The sequence below is a fragment of the Balaenoptera acutorostrata genome, chromosome 2 (genome assembly GCF_949987535.1).
Source record: "Balaenoptera acutorostrata chromosome 2, mBalAcu1.1, whole genome shotgun sequence".
Lineage (NCBI taxonomy): Eukaryota > Metazoa > Chordata > Mammalia > Artiodactyla > Balaenopteridae > Balaenoptera > Balaenoptera acutorostrata.
In genome coordinates, this window is record NC_080065.1 from 10,934,830 (window position 1) to 10,953,318 (window position 18,489).

General features: G+C 42.9%; 1 protein-coding gene across 4 annotated transcripts in view; it reads right to left on the minus strand.

Annotated features, from left to right (window-relative positions):
• Positions 1 to 18,489, minus strand: part of SEMA5A (semaphorin 5A) — a 527,169-nt gene that overhangs the window by 338,084 nt on the left and 170,596 nt on the right. For all 4 annotated transcript variants that reach the window (XM_007191632.2, XM_057540979.1, XM_057540980.1 and 1 more), the window contains exon 3: positions 7,048 to 7,244. In XM_007191632.2, coding sequence (XP_007191694.2) covers positions 7,048 to 7,168 — 121 coding nt within the window. In that variant the 5' untranslated portion in view covers positions 7,169 to 7,244. The remainder of the gene's footprint in view (positions 1 to 7,047; positions 7,245 to 18,489) is intronic.

The window sequence follows — 18,489 nt, forward strand, 5'->3', positions numbered from 1 at the left end:
GCTGTACAGCAGAAGTTAACACAACATTATAAATCAACTATATTTCAAATGAAATAAATTAAAAAAAATACTAAGTGCTGTCAGCTAAGACCTTGAAAAAAGGCCTCCAAATTAGTCATGATGTTAAAGCTGCAAGGCAAAGTAAGCCTGAGTACAGCATGACTCACCCCAGCGGTGGTCTTCCTCTGTGTGTTATGTGAAATTGCCCAATTCCTATAACTGGAGCACATTCTCTAAATTGCGAGCGTGCTGGGTAAACTTTAATCAATAAACAAACAAAAGCAGAATATGGCACTATCGCCTTAAGTGGACATTAAACATTTAAAACTCATTTCAGATACAGTTATGAGATTCAGTAAGCGTGCTGAGAAACACACTGTCTTGAAGGGTCGCTATTTTCCCCCCTTTATTGGAACAGACATTTAAGCAAACGACAAGGATGTAAGTGTGAAGGGTGCGTCTGTCACGGGTCAGGGTGTTTCAGCAGCCACTGCACGAGCAGGGATAAATATTCCAGAACATGCAGTCAAGGGAGTACCCTTGCAAACACAGCAAGCTGTTAGGGCTTGTTGAGCAATGAACTCCACAAGACAAGCGGAGCCCGAAGTGGTAAATATTTTACCAAGGCTGGGAAAAAAGATCCTGCCAGCACCTCCTGCCCAGCCAGGTAAATCAAATCAAGACTTCAATGACATGTGCTTCCTCGTACTGAGATGTTCCTGCAGACGCTTCCTGAGAAGCCTCCTGTGCAGGGTGCCTCCAACGTATAATGCTAGATCAGGAAATTTTAAATGTACCCGGAAACCAAGATGGTAAACATCAAGATGATCCAGCCCTTCCTTTAGTTCTCTCTTATCAGTGTTTGATCACACCTTCTCAAACTTTCCTGTATTGAGCGCAGAAGAGTGTTTATGGGGCATGGCCCTGCTCAGCTATAACAGGAGCCATTTCAAGGGCTGACTGGGCTCCAAACAGCCACAGGGAATCTTTTATGTCTGTTTTTGATCAACAGTCTTACCCTTTCTTAAGAGAAGCACTTCCTTCCTAAAGCACCCATACTCTTGGCCCATGGCCTGCATACTCCTTCTCAGCCAAGAGGAAGGTCCCCAGGTACTCCCTCCCTCTAACTGCCCTGCATGCTGGGTGCCCTGGCCTTCCCTCCCTCTGGACTGGCTGGAGGTGGGGTCTCCTTCCTGTGAGCTAATCCCTCACCTGTGCCCAGTATCCTATCCCCTCCTATAGCCCCGGGGACTTTGCCTAGTCAATTATCTCCCCCTGTCTTTTCTCTCTTCACCAGTACCATTTAAGGATGATTAAGTAATGCTCTCTTAAAAGCCGTTCCCTGTCCTCATGTCCCTGACAACTGAGACAGTAATTCTCTATTTTTATGTCTATTTCTTCACCTCCCATTTATCCCTTCACTCATGAGCATCTAGTTTTATCCCCAGCACTGCTGCGAAACTGCTCTGATAAATGCCATTTGCTACGGGTTGATGTGTCCACCCCACGCCCACCCAGAGATATGTTGAAGTCCTAACCTCATGCACCTGTGATGATTGTGACCTTATTTGGAAATAGGGCCTTGATGTAATTAATTAAGATGAAGTCATGCTGGGTGAGGGTGGGCCCTAAACCCAATATGACTTGTGTCCTTATAAAAAGAAGAGAAAACAGACACAGAACACAGACGCACAGAGAGAATGCCACGTGACTACAGACTCAGAGAACTGGAGTGATGGGTCCACAAGCCAAAGAATGCCAAGGATTGCTGACAGCCCCCCAAAGCTAAGAAGCGGCCAAGATTCTTCCCTAGAGCTTTCAGAGCGTGGCCCTGGTGACACCTTGCTTTTGGACTTCTAGCCTTCAGAACTGTGAGAGAAGATACTGTGATTGTTTTAAACCACCCAGTTTGTAGTATTTGGTTACAGCAATACTGGGAAACTAATACACCATTGCTGACAGAGTTTCTGGGAGGGTGACCATCTGTCCCAGTTTTCCCAGAAGATAGTTGGGCTTTCAGTGTTACATCCCAAAAAGTCTCGGGCAAATCAGGATGAGTTTGTCACTCTACCTTCTGGCCCACAGGTGCCTTGAACTGGCTGCATCATGAGACACTCTGACGGCCACCTCCCTCTTGGAAAAGCTCTCCTTTCTTGGTTCCCATGATACCTGCTCTCAGTTAGTTAACTCCAGCCAATGGCAGCTAGGAACTCAGCTTTCTCGATCTGACATTATTTCAGATTCCCCTTCTTTATTTCATCTGGAATCAACAGCCAAGAACTCAGGGCTCACTCTCAGTGCCTCCTGCCCCCTCCTGTCTTATATCCTCTAAAACATCAACAACTCCCTCTTCACATCTCCAGGATCCACCCAATTCTCTACATTTCTGCTACCACTCCCGCAGCTCAGGCCCTCATCGCTGCTCCCTTTGGTCACAGCAGTGGTCCCAGAATTTGCCCTTCCTGCCGGCATTTCTCCATCCTCCAAGGTGAGCCTGTGCAGACAAGAGGGGGACTTCTTTTTTTTTTTTTTTAAGACATTGATTATTCTTTTTTAAAAATTTTGGGCTTCCCTGGTGGCGCAGTGGTTGAGAATCTGCCTGCTAATGCAGGGGACACGGGTTCGAGCCCTGGCCTGGGAAGATCCCACATGCCGCAGATCGGCTGGGCCCGTGAGCCACAACTGCTGAGCCTGCGCGTCTGGAGCCTGTGCTCCGCAACGAGAGAGGCCCGTGCATCGCGATGAAGAGTGGCCCCCGCTTGCCACAACTGGAGAAAGCCCTCGCACAGAAACGAAGACCCAACACAGCCAAAATCAATCAATCAATCAATCAATCAAACATACGCATCTGATTCAAGATCCTCATTAAAAAAAAAAAAAAAAAAATTTTATTTATTTTTGGCTGTGTTGGGTCTTCGTTTCTGTGCGAGGGCTTCCTCTAGTTGCGGCAAGTGGGGGCCACTCTTCATCACGGTGCGCGGGCCTCTCACTATCGCGGCCTCTCTTGTTGCGGAGCACAGGCTCCAGACGCGCAGGCTCAGTAGTTGTGGCTCACGGGCCCAGTTGCTCCGCGGCATGTGGGATCTTCCCAGACCGGGGCTCGAACCCATGTCCCCTGCATTGGCAGGCAGATTCTCAACCACTGCGCCACCAGGGAAGCCCAAGGGGGACTTCTTGAGATGTCTTTTGATGCCGTGCATTATTGAATCCTCACTGTAAGTTTCATCTCCTTCTACTTCCTCTCTGTAATCTGAACTAAGATTTCATGGCTTACTGTACTCGACACTTGCCAAAAACTGCTGTGCTCCCCTCATGAGATTCATAAACACCTTCTAACAATCATCTGGGACTCAGCTCTGGCGTTGCTGCATCCTAGAAAACCTTCTTAACCATTCCTCTACAGCCCAGGCTGTCTGCTTCAGATACCCCTTCCCTGGGCTCACACAGCACCCGGCAAAGAGAGGACCCTTAATACAATGTAATGCAATGGTCCTTTTGGTTTATATTCCTCAAGATATTCTAGACCCTTAACAGGAACTAGGTTTTTTACCTCTATCTCCTCCATATTTAGCACAGACCCCGGTACATATATAGGCAGTTATTAAATGTCTGTTGAATGTTCAGTACAAATTTTAAAAATGAAAATTAAAAGTATATTGAGATGCCATTTATGAGCTATGGGGTTTTCCCAAATCCCACAGCTTAACAGTGCACTCTGTTGGAAAGTCTAGTGCGAAACAGATACTCCTATCCAGGGCAATGAGAATGCAAAATGGTGCAACCTTCATGAAAGGGAATCAGGCAGTTATCTAGCAAAACCACAACTGCAGTCACCCCGTGACCCAGCAATCCCAATTCCAGGAATCTCTGTCAATGTTACACTTGCAAAAATATCAAAAGTGCAGGAGGCACTACACATTGTAACACTATACATGATCACTTCTCCCAGTTGCTGAGTCGACTAGAGTTCATTACATAGAGGAGAGCTATGTGACTATGAGAAGAAGTGACATAAATCCATACTATTGGGACGTGGACTCCAGGGTATATCATGATGTCAAAAAATGCCAGATAGAGAAAACTCTGTATATATGCTACTTTTTAAGAAAAGAGGGTATGGGCTTCCCTGGTGGCGCAGTGGTTGAGAGTCTGCCTGCCAATGCAGGGGACGCGGGTTCGAGCCCTGGTCTGGGAGGATCCCACGTGCCGCGGAGCAACTGGGCCCATGAGCCACAGTTACTGAGCCTGCGCGTCTGGAGCCTGTGCTCCGCAACAAGAGAGGCCGCGACAGTGAGAGGCCCGCACATCGCGATGAAGTGTGGCCCCCACTTGCCGCAACTAGAGAAAGCCCTTGCACAGAAACGGAGACCCAACACGGCAATCAATCAATCAATCAACCAACCAATCAATCAATAAATCTCTGCTAAAAAAAAAAAAAAAAAAAAGAAAAGAAAAGAGGGTATGAATATATATGTGCATGTGTATGTGTGTGTGGAGTTTGGTTTATATTTAAAAAGAAGCATAAACTATAAACTATAAGTAAAAGGTGAGCTAAAGGCAGAGAGAGTGAACAAGGTAAGGAAAACAGTTTCTCTGAACACCACTTGTTTTATTAATTTGACTTTAAAACACTACAGAATAATGTAATGTACATTTTGAAAACCTCGAAAAATCAAGTGAAATTAAACAAATGAAATTAACTGGATTTTGAGTTGGTGGCACAACCCTACAAAGGGAAATTCTTTCAATTTCAAGGTGCTAATTTTGCTTCAATTTTCCGGTGAGATTTATACCCTGAAGACTAAAAGAAAAGAAGAAAAATCATCCGAAAGGGTTTTCTGTAGTCAACAAGGACTAAAGTTGCACAGATCTGTTATTCTGAAATGACTAAGTATGTATTACAGGAAAAGGCAAAGGAATAATTATGCTGACCTGCAGAGACAGGATTCTGTGCACAGGAGAGAAAGATAGAGACATAAAATGGAAGAGGATCAGAAAGTCTCTAGAGTCCTGGAGATGAGCTGGAAGTATCCAGAGCAACTTCTGGTGCGTCTTAAAGAACGCTTTCCTTAGCTCTATACACTGAAAACACCTGACTTTGATCACCCCTATGCTTGAATCAGATAAAAATGGCTGATTCTCAGGTCAATAGAAGGAAATGGATAAGAGGAGTCTTATTATCCCAGAGAATAATCAAGCCATCCAAGGCCACTTGGGTTGTTGCCAAAGAACTCAAGGGCCAACCTCAAGAGGCTCCCCTAGGCCTGAAATGTGATGATTTCACCATCTGTAAGAACATAAGCTGCAAGTGATGGAAATATACCAAATATTGAAATCCATGTATTAAAAATAACTCTAATAACCACTTTTTTTTAAAAAAAAAGCAAACATAACATTTTATTTGTCCCCTCTGGATAATGTTGGAGAACCAACTAAGTAGGCTCTTTACAAAAATGGTAAAGGGAAGAAAAATAAGCATTCACTCTGCCTTTCCTATGTCAGTTGCACCCTCAGGATATTCAAATAGTTGAGGAGGGAAAGTTACTTTATGTAGAAATATTTTAGCCATTAAATGAAAAAAGAATAGTAAAATTAAAAACTCCCAGTTTTTCACCCATGAATGAATCAGGAGATTTAGGCCGTGATCCTCGATGACTGATCAATTCACATCCCGATGAAGGACGCAGCACCATCCGTGACACAGCAGAGACACAAAGATGCACACCTGAATCTGGGCAGCCTCTGGATATCACTACTAATTTACAGACATGTTCAGGACGGAAAAGCGTCCGAATGACAGCAATGGGAAGCTCTGGGCAAACCCTGGACTGTGGAAACTCCACAGGACGATGGACTCAAGTTTCTTTAAAAATTAATTTGCAAGGGGAGAGCAACAACAACAAAACACAGCGAAGGATGAAGAGACTCAAGACATACACCAGCCAACTGCAATAGACGACACCAGCCAACTGCAAGAGATGAAGGTCCTTCCGTTCCTGACTCAGTTCAACCGTTACCAGAACAAGGCACAAGCATTCCTGGGACCATCAGGGCTCTCACAGGACTCACTGGATGTTTGCTAATTTTATGGCATTGGTTTTTGTCTGGGTTTCTGATGTTTTGGTGTGATTATGGCATCACGAATTCCTTATCTTCGATAGCCAAGAAGTGAAATATTATGGCACTATTGTATCATTTCTTGAATTTGCTTCAAAATAATTTGGTGAATGTGGGTAGAGCATGGGTGGGGATATACATGAAAAAAGGTGGGCCAGGGATTAATAAATACAGGGGCTGGGTGTTCCTTAGACTCTTCTATTTTTGTATATATTTCAAATCTTTTTGTGATATAAAAGTTACAAAATAACAGACCACAAAACTATTCATTGGATGAACTATTAAAATACAATGTCTGATTAATTATACTCAGTTTCATGATATAAGAGCAAGTTCCTTGAGGACAGAGACAAACACTAGTTTACTTATCACCTTAAATGCTTAGAAATGTCCAGGGTGTAAAGAACCCTAAATAAATTTTGATGAATTAAAGAATAAAAGAATGTGTATACACACTAATCAATTGATCCTACAGATATGTAGGCATATTTGAGACAGTAAACCAATTCTGTCTGCTACGCAATGCCAGATAGAGACAAAGGCGTACATTGTGTGGTGGGACTAAGGCTTTGTTGGGAAATGCTGAAATGAAGAATTTTTTGTTTTGCTTGGTTTTGTTGTTATTTCTGTGGGTCACATTTTTCTCCCCCGGTTCAAATGCCTAGGAGGCTGACAGCACCTGTTATGTAAAAGTGGCCTCAACAATGGGACTTTCTGCCTATGATCATTCTGAGCTTGGATTCTTCTTAAGATAGTGATCAGTTTCAGAATATGAAACTCTTGTGATGGGGGATTTTGTATTTTTGCTCTGATTTTAAACAATGTCTAAAACAAGACTCACAGAATAATGGAGTGATAAGCAGTGCTATTATGAGTATGGAACGAGCATTTAAATGGTGCCTTTGCAATCAGAGCGTGCTCGACCCTCACCTTTATAGGAAATGACCGGGTGCTCTGCTCTCTGGCACTGAGATGCGTCTGTCTCCGGCTGGGCGAGTCTCCACCATCCCAGGCTTGAGAAGAGCCACGCAATGACGCAGGGTCCCTTCATGGTGGGCAGGAGACCTTAGGCTCTGGACACTTGTCTTTAACCAGAAGCTCGTCGTCCCGTCATGTGGGGAAAGTGCCTAAAACACGCAAAAGAGAACAAGTGCGTTAACATGGGTTCACGTTTTCTGGTGGGTGGTCTTTCAGTAAAGCCCCATCACGCCCTTTAAAAAAAAAGAGCCTTGCCGTGCTTGGACAAACACACCTTTTTCTAGGAGATATTTCAGAAATGTGTGAGTAATGATGTATGTCTCAATCTAGACCTCTTTTCCTCCCAATAATTTTATGAGATAACCCATTGACTATAAAAGAAGGAATGTTCAAGTTTAAGCTCTATCAAGTTGTCATAGTCCCCACCCCCGTGAAGAATTCGGTTTCAGAGTTGTGATCATCGATTGGTTTTCCCTTGGAACATCATTCTTGCCCCTTCATGCAAATGCAGATCTATATGTGGAAGCCCTAAGAATCCCTCCCCTTCCCTTTTCAAAATACAAAAGCCCCTATTAAATAAGGCCATGACCATTGTCCTTCACTAATAACCTGATTAATACTATGCTACCCAACTCTTAAAAATCATCCACAGTGGGTGCATTTCTCCTTTGAAATTTACAGATGACCTGCCTGCAAAGTTTTTGGCTAGAGATCAAGTGTGCATCAAATAAAACCTAGATGGAGCACCTACTGGGTGAAATGAAATGGCCGTGCTGGGAGCTGGGAAACTTTAAAGATTACGAATAATTTAAAAGATTAATAAGCTTTAAAATAAGATAGGCTCATAAAAATAACTATAATCCAAGCTGTTAGAAAATCATAAAAAAGAAGCAGGAACACTATGGGGGTTAGGAGAGAGAGTACGACTGCTATTTAGAGAGATCAAGGGTGGGTCAAAGGAAGACTTCATATTTGAGTTTAATAGTGCAGGATAAAGAGGATTTCAACAGATGGAGACTTCTGGAAGTAATCCAGGAGAGGATGAAAGGATGCACTTGAGGGCCAAGAGGAGTGAGTAGGCAACATGTGTTTACTGTACTTGACCCCAGGGGATAGAAAGGGGAGAACTGGAAAGCAGCTTAGAGAGAATGTTGGGTTAAGATTTGGACGGTGAATGATACTAAGGTCTGAGGTCTCTGTTCTTAGGCAATAAGCTACCACAGTATATTAACATTAGAAGAAATAGTAATCATTCTCACCATAGCATACATAGGAAATCGGCTAAAGAAGAGCATAAAGGTCGAGAAGTTAAATTGAAGATACAGCAATTGTTCAGAAGAGAAAGAAAGGAAGCTGTGACTTCAGGTGGGGTCAATGTGAACAGAAATTAAGGCAAACCCAGCAAACACTCAGTGTGATGGGTAAGGCAAAGTACAGAAAATTAAAGATGCCCACAGCTTCTTCGACCTTCCTCCCACTGAAGGCTGGATCTTCACCCCCTCTCTTGAATCTGGGTTGGCTCTCTGACTGCTTTGCTCAGTCAGATACAACAGAAGTGATGGTACCCTAGTTTCCAAGCCCATACCCTAAGAGGCTAGCAGTTTCTACTTCCTGTCTCCTCTGGGGCACTGAGACACTGGGTCAGAAGTGATGGTACCCTAGTTTCCAAGCCCATACCCTAAGAGGCTAGCAGTTTTTACTTCCTGTCTCCTCTGGGGCACTGAGACACTGGGTCAGAAGCCCACTGTCCCTGAAACTGCCATGCCAGGGAGACCACATATAGGTCCTCCTGGTGATGTTTCCGACTAAGCCCAGCTTCCCAGCCAGCCCCACCAAGGCACCTGATATATGAGTAAAGATGAAACCCACTGAGTGACTTTCGTATCACAAGAGCAAAGAAATCAACTAGTTGAGAGCTGTCCAATTTCCTAACCCCTGAAGTGTGAAATATAATAAATGGTTGTTGTTCTAATCTGTTAAATTGGGAGGAACAGAAAGCAAAGAGGCACAGATGGACTGAAGATAAAGAATGTGAGTCACTTTGAGGACAGTCATGCCATTTTTTAAAATATGATAATCAACAGAAGAAGTTTTAGAGGAGGATATGATCATTTGGTTTTGTGCATGTTGGGTTTAAGATGCCAAGAGAATATTTAAGGAAATGCAGCAGATTGTGGAAAATCCAGGTTGGATGCTCAGGAAAAAAAAGAATTCAGAGACAGCATATAATCTTTGGAATGTTTAAAATCATGGGTGTGGTTGAGACTCACCAAGGGAAAGCATGAGAGAAAAAAAGGGCTAAAGAGAAGTGAATATTTAGAATTTGTTCAAGAAAAGTAACCACACGAAGATGAGACAAGAGAACAGATATAGCGCATCAAGTGAACACAGCACCATGGGAGCCAAGTTAAGTTGGAGGATAGAAATAACACATTTTAAAAAGAGGTCTCAAATGTAAAATAGATAGCTAGTGGAAAGCAGCTGCATCGCACAGGGAGATCAACTCGGTACCAAAGCACCTAGAGGGGTGGGATAGAGAGGGTGGAAGGGAGACACAAGAGGGAGGGGATATGGAGATATATGTATACATATAGCTGATTCACTTTGTTATACAGCAGAAACTAATACAACATTGTAAAGCAATTATACTCCAATAAAGATGTTAAAACAATTTTTTAATAAAAAATAAAAAAATAAAAAAATAAAAATAGAAAGAGGCCTCGTCCACTGTACGCTGATGAGGTAGAGCGAAGACTACTGGCTTTAGTCAAAGGACAGTCAATGGTCAACTTTGGGGTCAGTTTCAGAAAAACAGGAGACAGAATCCATGAAATGAGAAACCAAGAAGGGAACAGATGAAGCAAAAGTGGAACAGAATATCTGTGGTACCCTGAATGCTAGGTAACCCCAGAAAATTCAATGAAATCAGGTAAGCACTGAAGGACAAAAGTTCAGAAAATTTTAGGGTACAGAAAACAGATCATTAAATGTGGCTTCTTTTCTGAGGAGTGGTTAGTGGAGAAGAGATTGTAGATTTAAGAGGGAGAGGTGGTATAAGATCCAGAAAAACAGGGGTGGCAAACTATTAAGGTTCCAGTAGAGAGGGTGGTTATGAAAGGGAGGAGAGGGGCCTCTTCTTTAAAAAGGGATGTACACACGAATACATGGTGAGATGTCAAGATGGAGAAAACACGAAGTGGAGGGTACATCAAATTTCACAGTCTCCATATTTTGCGCCCCATTGACTCAATCCTCCCATGGATGGAAATGTTCAAATTAGGCAGAGAAAAAAGTGAAGGGGCTGCAAATCATGATGAGGCAAGAGTATGGTTTCTGGAGGAGGGAGAGAGTCTGAGCATGAACGAGGAGGAAGGAATGGAGAGGAAAACTGGGAGCCAAGGATACATCTGTCCAATGGGTCCATAATCCCTGACCAGGCCAGTACATTGTAATGGACAATGGAGGCACACGTGCTATTTTTTCCTGGGTTATAAAGTTAAAAGTATGATTAATTTCACTCTTGGAAAAGGGGTCACAGTCTGTGAAACTGGAGACTGCTCTTGAACTCCAGTCTGGAGGCAAATACATGAAGCAGCCCATCTTCTCCCTCTGACCTGAGACTTACGACATGACATTTTACCAAATGACATATCTTAATAGGAGTTTGGGATTAACACATAGACACTACTATACATAAAATAGATAATCAACAAGGACCTACTGTACAGCACAGGGAACTCTACTCAATATTCTATAATAACCTATATGGGGAAAGAATCTGAAAAAGAATGGCTAGATGTATATGTAGAACTGAATGACTTTGCTGTACACCTGGAACTAACACAACATTGTAAATCAACTATATTCCAATATAAAATAAGAAATTAAGTTTAAAAAGAGTAACACCTGTTAGAGGCATTTTATTTTATTTTTTTATTTTTATTTTTTGGCTGCGTTGGGTCTTCATTGCTGTGCGCGGGCTTTCTCTAGCTGTGGCGAGCAGGGGCTATTCTTTGTTGTGGTGTGCGGGCATCTCATTGTGGTGCGCGGGCATCTCATTGTGGTGCGCGGGCATCTCATTGTGGTGGCTTCTCTTGCTGTGGAGCATGGGCTCTAGGCACAAGGGCTATTGTGGCGCACGGGCTTAGTTGCTCTGTGGCATGTAGGATCTTCCCGGACCAGGGCTCGAACCTGTGTCCCCTGCACTGGCAGGCGGATTCTTAACCACTAAACCACCAGGGAAGCCCTGCTAAAGATGTTTTAGATGTAATTTTGATCTGTGCAGAGCAAGGAGATTTGGAGCACCCTCACCAGTCCACTCGGGAAAGGGCTGCAGGTAGAGTATCACTGCCCCATATCAAAACAAAATGGTGATGATAAAAAATTATGGGAAGGATAATGAAAGTAGCAGTGAACTCTCAGCAAGTGCTAGCTAGCTCTGTGGCAGGCAGGACACCAAGCAATTACACCCACACCTGGCACCCAACAGGCACCCAGAGCAGCGTCTCTGACACATCAACTCCCACTGAACAGAAATCCATCACAGAAATGGACGGGAGCACGGCCATCTCGACCTCTGAGACTGAGCTCAGGTCACCCTAGGGCTAAAAGCAAATTCTTCTCTTGCAGATAGTTTTCAGTGTGTCAGACCCAAGCCAACACAGAATCCCCTTCTGTTAGCCATGAAACAAGTTATACAGACAACTGCCAATTGGACCTGTCCTGTATTTCCAATAGCCATGCATTCCCATCTCAATCCTAACATCTTGCCTCCCGAAGGAAAGGTGAAGAAGAATAACACAAGTGCCTGAAACGTTCCTTCCCTGGGATGTTGAAAGTGATGATTAGAGAAGAAAACGCCCTGTCAAGTGAAAGAGCTGCTAAAATAGGACAGACCCATGGTCCTTTGGGGATGAGATGAAATTATATGTTTGCCACGTTAAGCTAAGGGAAGCACATTTAATGAGAACAGGTGATTTTTAGAAGTTTATAATTTTCAGACTATAACATGTTACCTTTTTTAAAATAAAGGTACTGTAAACAGTCAGCCTGGTAAGGTACCAGGGAGGGGTGTTCACAGTCTTCATTTAGATCAGGGTTTTCTGAGCATCCTACCATGCAAAGCTAACTCGTTGAATAGTCCTTTACTCAAAACAGGCTCAGATCTAAATTATCAGGTCCTTCCATCCTGGACTCTCACCTCTCAGTGGGATATGGTGGGGTGGGGAGAAGCATATTTATATCAGAGATTTCAGTGCTCAAACTATTGATATTTCGAGCCAGGTAATTCTTTGTTCTGGGAGCTGTTCTGTGCATTTAGCTGCATCCCTGGCCTCTCTACCCACTAGACGCCAGTAGCAACCCCCCAATCTGTGCCAACCAAAATTGGCTCCAGACTTTGTCAAATCGCCCTGGTTGAGAATCTCTGACTTGTATGTATCAAAATACCTCTCCCTCTTTAGAAATTAAATAAGCTATCATCACTTGAAAGATTATTTTTAAATATGCTTATATAAATCACCCAACTGAATTCGTATCGAGTCATTTCAGCAAAATTTCAATAAAAACGAAAGTCACGTTAATTGTAACTATTTGCTACATCGGGGAAATACATGATGAAGGAATTTTCAAAGGATCAATTTCAATAAAAGTAGTTTGAATTTCATCCTACCACCTCTGGAAAATTAAAAATATGTTTGGTGACTTAATACTAAACAAGTTGATTTTGCCAATAGGAAGATTTATTACAGCAGGCCACTTTGGGCTACAAAACAGGAGCATTTTTGTTACATCTACTTCAAAATCCCTGAAGCCTTCCCTTTAGTTTCCTGATGTGGGAGTAGGTTCTCTCTATAAACTCGATCTAAATAAGCAAAACTCCGTATATACATGTTTATGCAATAAATAACATTTCTCATTCACACCCACACTGCAAATGAATAGGCTTTGGCGAATAGAAAATAACTGTTCCTTTTAGTTAAAAAAAACTGCTGTCAGATAAAATAGAAATCAAAAGAATGAAAGCTTACACAAGAAGTTTTGCTTCAGGTACAAAGTCTAACTAGTGATTAATAAAAACAGATCCAAAATAAGCTTCATGTACTTTTTTTCAGGGGAGGCTGGTGTTCCTCTGAGTCTTTGACCCACTGTGGAGTTGGAAGTGGCCAGATCCATGGGCTCAACTCAGAGAGTCCACAGAAACTCTGCCAGCCCGGCTCCTACCTGATGGCTTTAGGACCTCCACTGCAGACAAGATGGAGAAGTCAGGGGAGAGAACTGACCAATGAGCTGCTCGGAGAGGACCAGGAAGCCGAGCCCCACACCCACTGGAGCACAGCAGCCCTTGGGAAGATGCTTCGCGTGCACATCTCAACTGTTAAAAAGTTACAGTCTGTTGTAACATCAGAAGCACAACGACAGGATTTATAAGAAGGGGATGGACAGCTCTTCTGAAAGGTCTGTGTTTGCCCTCATCTTTCCATCCATCTCTTGGCCCTATTCCATGGGATCAGATGAAACACTCCCCCAGAGAACTAAAGCCCCAGCCCGAACCGAAAGCAGCAGAACCACTGAAGAAATCAGTCCATCATCTGAACAAACCTTGGAGCCTTATTCCCGCACACCCTGGCACAGCCAAACATGGTGTTACGACATCTACTGCACAGTCGTCAGCTGCTGCCAGGTAAACAGCCTTGCCCTATTCAAACCCTCTCAGGATTTTCCACTGCTTTCCGAAGAGAATACTCTGCCCTTCCACCAACGAACTAACTCCTCCTAATTTCACCTCTACTACTCCCAGTGCCAGGGCTTCCCTTCAGCCCCTCCAGCCTAGCCACGGTCCTCCGGGTAAGCCTTGCACACTCTTTGCATGTTTGCTGATGCCTCGGGCCCCACTTCTGCCCCGAGTCTTCCCACTACCCAAGGTCAAGGCTGGCCTCCACCTTCTGCACACACAGCGGCCGCCTACTCCAGCCAAGGTGGCAGATCCTTCCTGGGAAACCCTGATGAACCAATTACAGTGCCTGCCTCCTCATCAAGGGTTCCATGGAAAGTCATATAACCTTCCGCGTTTCTAAGCTTTGACGTCTCCTTTGTATCGTAAACAAGCTACGGGTTGAACACGCAGTTACAGCCCCAAATGTATGCATTCCAACAAGCTGAATCGGCCATCTGAATGAATCAGAAATCACGTAGCCGACGTTCTCTTTAGCATCACCAGAACTCACCCATCCCTTGCCCCTGAACAAGCACCATTGTCGGATGGTTTATGCAGCCCTTTGGCACACAGGAGGCAGGAAGTGAGTCAACAACTCACTGAATCTGAGAGGTGGAAGGGCCGGCTGAAATCACCTCATCTCTCCCTTCACTTTGCAGCAGAGAAAGCGAAGGCTCAAATGGATTGAACGGATCTTACAGGTTAAGGTAAGATCAAGTGCGCAGTGTCAGGCCATCTCAAAACAGGAGCAAAACCCTCTGGCCCTTTGCCTGGCACACTTAGCCTTCCTGCTCACACTGGTAAAAACCACACATCTATGGCCACAAGTTCAAACAACCCGAATTACCCCCAGAAACATAGTCTTCTCCCCAGAGTAAAGCATAAGAGATGAACCCATGGCCTGGAAACAGGGGGCATCATTAATCCAGCCAGTCATACTGAAGGATGCCACCTGTGGGCAAGGGACAGCCCTCCAACACAGAAGAGGACACAGTCTGGGCATTTCCAGCTCACAGGTACGAGTAGTCAAGCAAGTAAAAGTCCATCTTTTGATAATTACCAAATTATCCTAGAAGTAGGAGCAAAGTCTTAGGGAACATAGAAAAGGGAGGAATCCCTCTGAATGGAGGAAGAAGACAGAAGCTATAGCTTCTGAAGGGGTTCAAGTTCAAGTGTTCAAAGAAGGGGGAATAAAGGTCAGGGGGCATCCAAGCCCTCAGTGTCTTCATGGCTGGAAGGAACGTGTTGAATGAATCTGTGCTCTTTCCTAGTAGTAATGTCAGACATTCTAGGTACTGAGCAGGAAATGGGATTAAATGAGGGATCAATAAAACAATAAACTTAAGTTAATGCACAGTGTTCAAGTAAATAGATTCTTCTAACCTTTTTCAAAAACAATAACCAAACATTTTATTCTTTGGGAAATAAAGTAAAATTAAAGTTTTCTTGTTATTGCGTTGAGTCTATAAGGGCAATCAGGATGTTCACCAGACATATTGTATCTTCACTTTTTAGGTACATTTTTATGAAGATTGGATCCTCTTTATATTATTTTAACCAATGTACCGTGACTGCCAAATTTCAGCCAAAAGAGGTTTAACACAAATGAATTAGTGCAACGTTTTTAGGAATGTCTTAATGAAAACACTGACCGCCCTCAAGTACAGAAACACTGCCAGATGCCACCTTCAGGTAACTGAGTAAGAAAATGACTTTATTACTCATAGGTTTTCATCGTATCTGAACTGAGATGAGATAGGATTTTATGGCTATATAAAATGACTTCACGGAATAAAATGGGAAAAAGCAAACATTGATGTATTTTACACATTTCAATAATGGTTCAGCTCCAGTGACCTTATTTTATATCTCTCTTCAAAGGGAATTGTTATTACACTTTTGTCTTTTCCCCCTTGTTTAGCTCCAGATCGCCTGGAGGGACCATAAAAATAAATGAAGTCCATTAGGTAAAATTATTATTTACACAAAGGCAATATTAATTTTATCTGTCAGCAGGTTTTAAAACTAAGTGTAGGTTCATTCAATCTACTTCTGTGCTAGCTAAATCAACAGGAATACTTTCTAAGAATGAAAAAAAAAACAAACCCTTAAATAACAGGTCTTTCAAGGCAACATAACTATATTGACAATTTCTAAAGGATTTATCTAGAGAGAGGAAACTCATAGGGACAGAACAAAATAATCACATTATAAATGACTCTCATAATGTGACAATTACTATTCATAGCTCCCGTTCATTTTTAGGTAAGATAGGCAGGAGCTGGAGGGCCACTTTGTCTCTTGTCACCTAGAAGGTGTGACGTCTATGATGACCTGCAAAAGCATGCAACATTGGCAGGAAGAAAAGAATGCTCCCCAACGTTTCTGCCCTGGTCAGCATCATTGGTCGCCTTCTGATTGCCAAGTCCGGTAAGCTGATGCAACTGGACATCTATCACCATGGCATCTGCGCCCATGACCTCTCCTACTGAATATCTCCCCAAACCCTCTCCTCCCTGGTTTCCTTAACACCCCAATCTCCCTGTGTGCTTACTGCATCCAGAACTCTTACTCCCATCTTCCCTTTAAATGAAAGTTCACCCCACCCCAATTTCTCTCTTTGAGGACTCACCCACCATTTTCTCCTCCTTCATCTTCCCAAAGGTCATGTGTCATTATGTCTCTATGTTCTGACAACTCTTCCCTTTTACCCATATTTAGAATCATGCCCCACTCCCCACCCTAACCAACCCTCTCTATTTCTCACGTCTACATTGTCAGCTGTTTTTGACAGGTTTCCCTGCCTCTAGTTCCAATTCTTAAGCTTCATCTCTGAGTAGCCTTCTCTGACTTTTTCCCAGTTCCCCCCCATCTCCATGTGGCCCCTCTGTACATCAACACTCATTTCTATTATAGTCGTTATCACCCTGAACTACAATTGCCTGTGTATGTGCCTCATTCTAAAATAGGCTGTGAAAATCTCAACCTCTGGACAATACAGGATGTAGTAGACACAAAAAGTTACCACCTGAGGAATGAGTTAATGGAAAAAACAATGTAAATCAACATACACCTCTCTGCCTTCTAATCAATATTTATGCTTCCATTAAAATGCAATTCTTGTTCCCTTTCCTTCTACGACTTCTGCTATTCATTGTCACAGATGTTTTATTCCTCTATTAAAATTCTCTTAACATCTGGTCCAAATATGAGGATTCCCATGGTTTTGAGAAATGTCCTTTCTAAATGTCATAATTTTCCAATTAGTGGTCAAAGGGATGAAGGGATTACTATAGGCAGACCAGCTAAAAAGAGGAAGTCTCCCGGGTCTGGAAACATGAAAGCACATGGAAGATATAACTGAAGTGTGTGAACCCTGAGGGGTTTGAATAAATTATTCTGGCACACCATAATTTGCTGGAACCACTTGAAAAATCAAAAGACAAAAAAAAAAAAGGAAGATACTACAATTCACAGCAGAAGTAAATTCATCAAATTCATTATTCTAGGGTGAAAATGCAAATACCTTGAAATTGTATCAGATAAATTTACAGATAATAGCCTACTGATACACTTGGGAAAACTAGGCTATTTAGTGAAAAGGCCTCTGATTGGTGTTTTCAGATTTCAGTTGCAAATGGCCCTTGTGTGTGATGTCTGATGATACCTATTAGGTCAGTGGACCAACACACCAAAGCTGATTCATTTGAGTACAAATGTGTCACACTCTTTGGTCTAAGGACAAAAAAGATAGACCTCAAGAGCACTAATTACAATTTTGGGGTCCGTTTATTAAAAACAAGAATAAGAAATCCTTACAAAAATAAAAAATAACTATATTGTACTGCATATTTGAAATTTGCTAAGAGAGTAAATCTTAAAAGTTCTCAACACAAGAAAAAAATACCGAGCCACATCATGTCAAAATCAAAGATTCTGCTAATCGGAGAACAATAAAATACAAGAAACTGCGAAGAAAGTTATATGTTGATGCACAGCATTAATACATCTCTTGTTTTCCTGAAATAAGCCTGTAAAATAAGTATTAACATTCTTTCCTAGTCTACAGATGTGAAGACTCAAGGAGGTCCCACAGATAAATGGAAGAGCTAACAATTCTAACAGGTACATCCCTGGCTCCAAATCCATGGTCACCTCGCTACACTGAAGGTACCGTCCCAGCGTATACCTCGTTTCTGCAGTTACCATTTATTGACTAGGAATCGGGAGCTCTGCTAGACACATGGATCCTCTGGCTAAAAAAATTAGCAGGTGCTCTATTTCTAAGAACTGACTTCAGTTGTGCATGAATACGTGTTTGCTCGCGGACAGAAATTTCGCGAAGTGACGGGCAGCATCATTCACCAGTCCTGGAGCCTGAGACCTCACTAATCATAATTTAATCTAGATAGTGAAGAATGTGCACCAGCCCTTGAACAACTACGAGATGGGCTTAGCGTCTAGTGTCACCCTCTGCTCACCATCCACACATCCTCCTGGGAGCTCAGGTTATGGAAGAGCAACCATCAGCAGGTGAACATAGATGTATATCCCAGCTCCAACCTGACCCTGACACTGCAACTTCCATCCTCTCTTCTCTTCTACTTGAGTGTGGAGAATTACCTCCAACCAAACATGGACCTAACAAACCCTCAGTTGCCCCTCTTCCCCAAATCTGC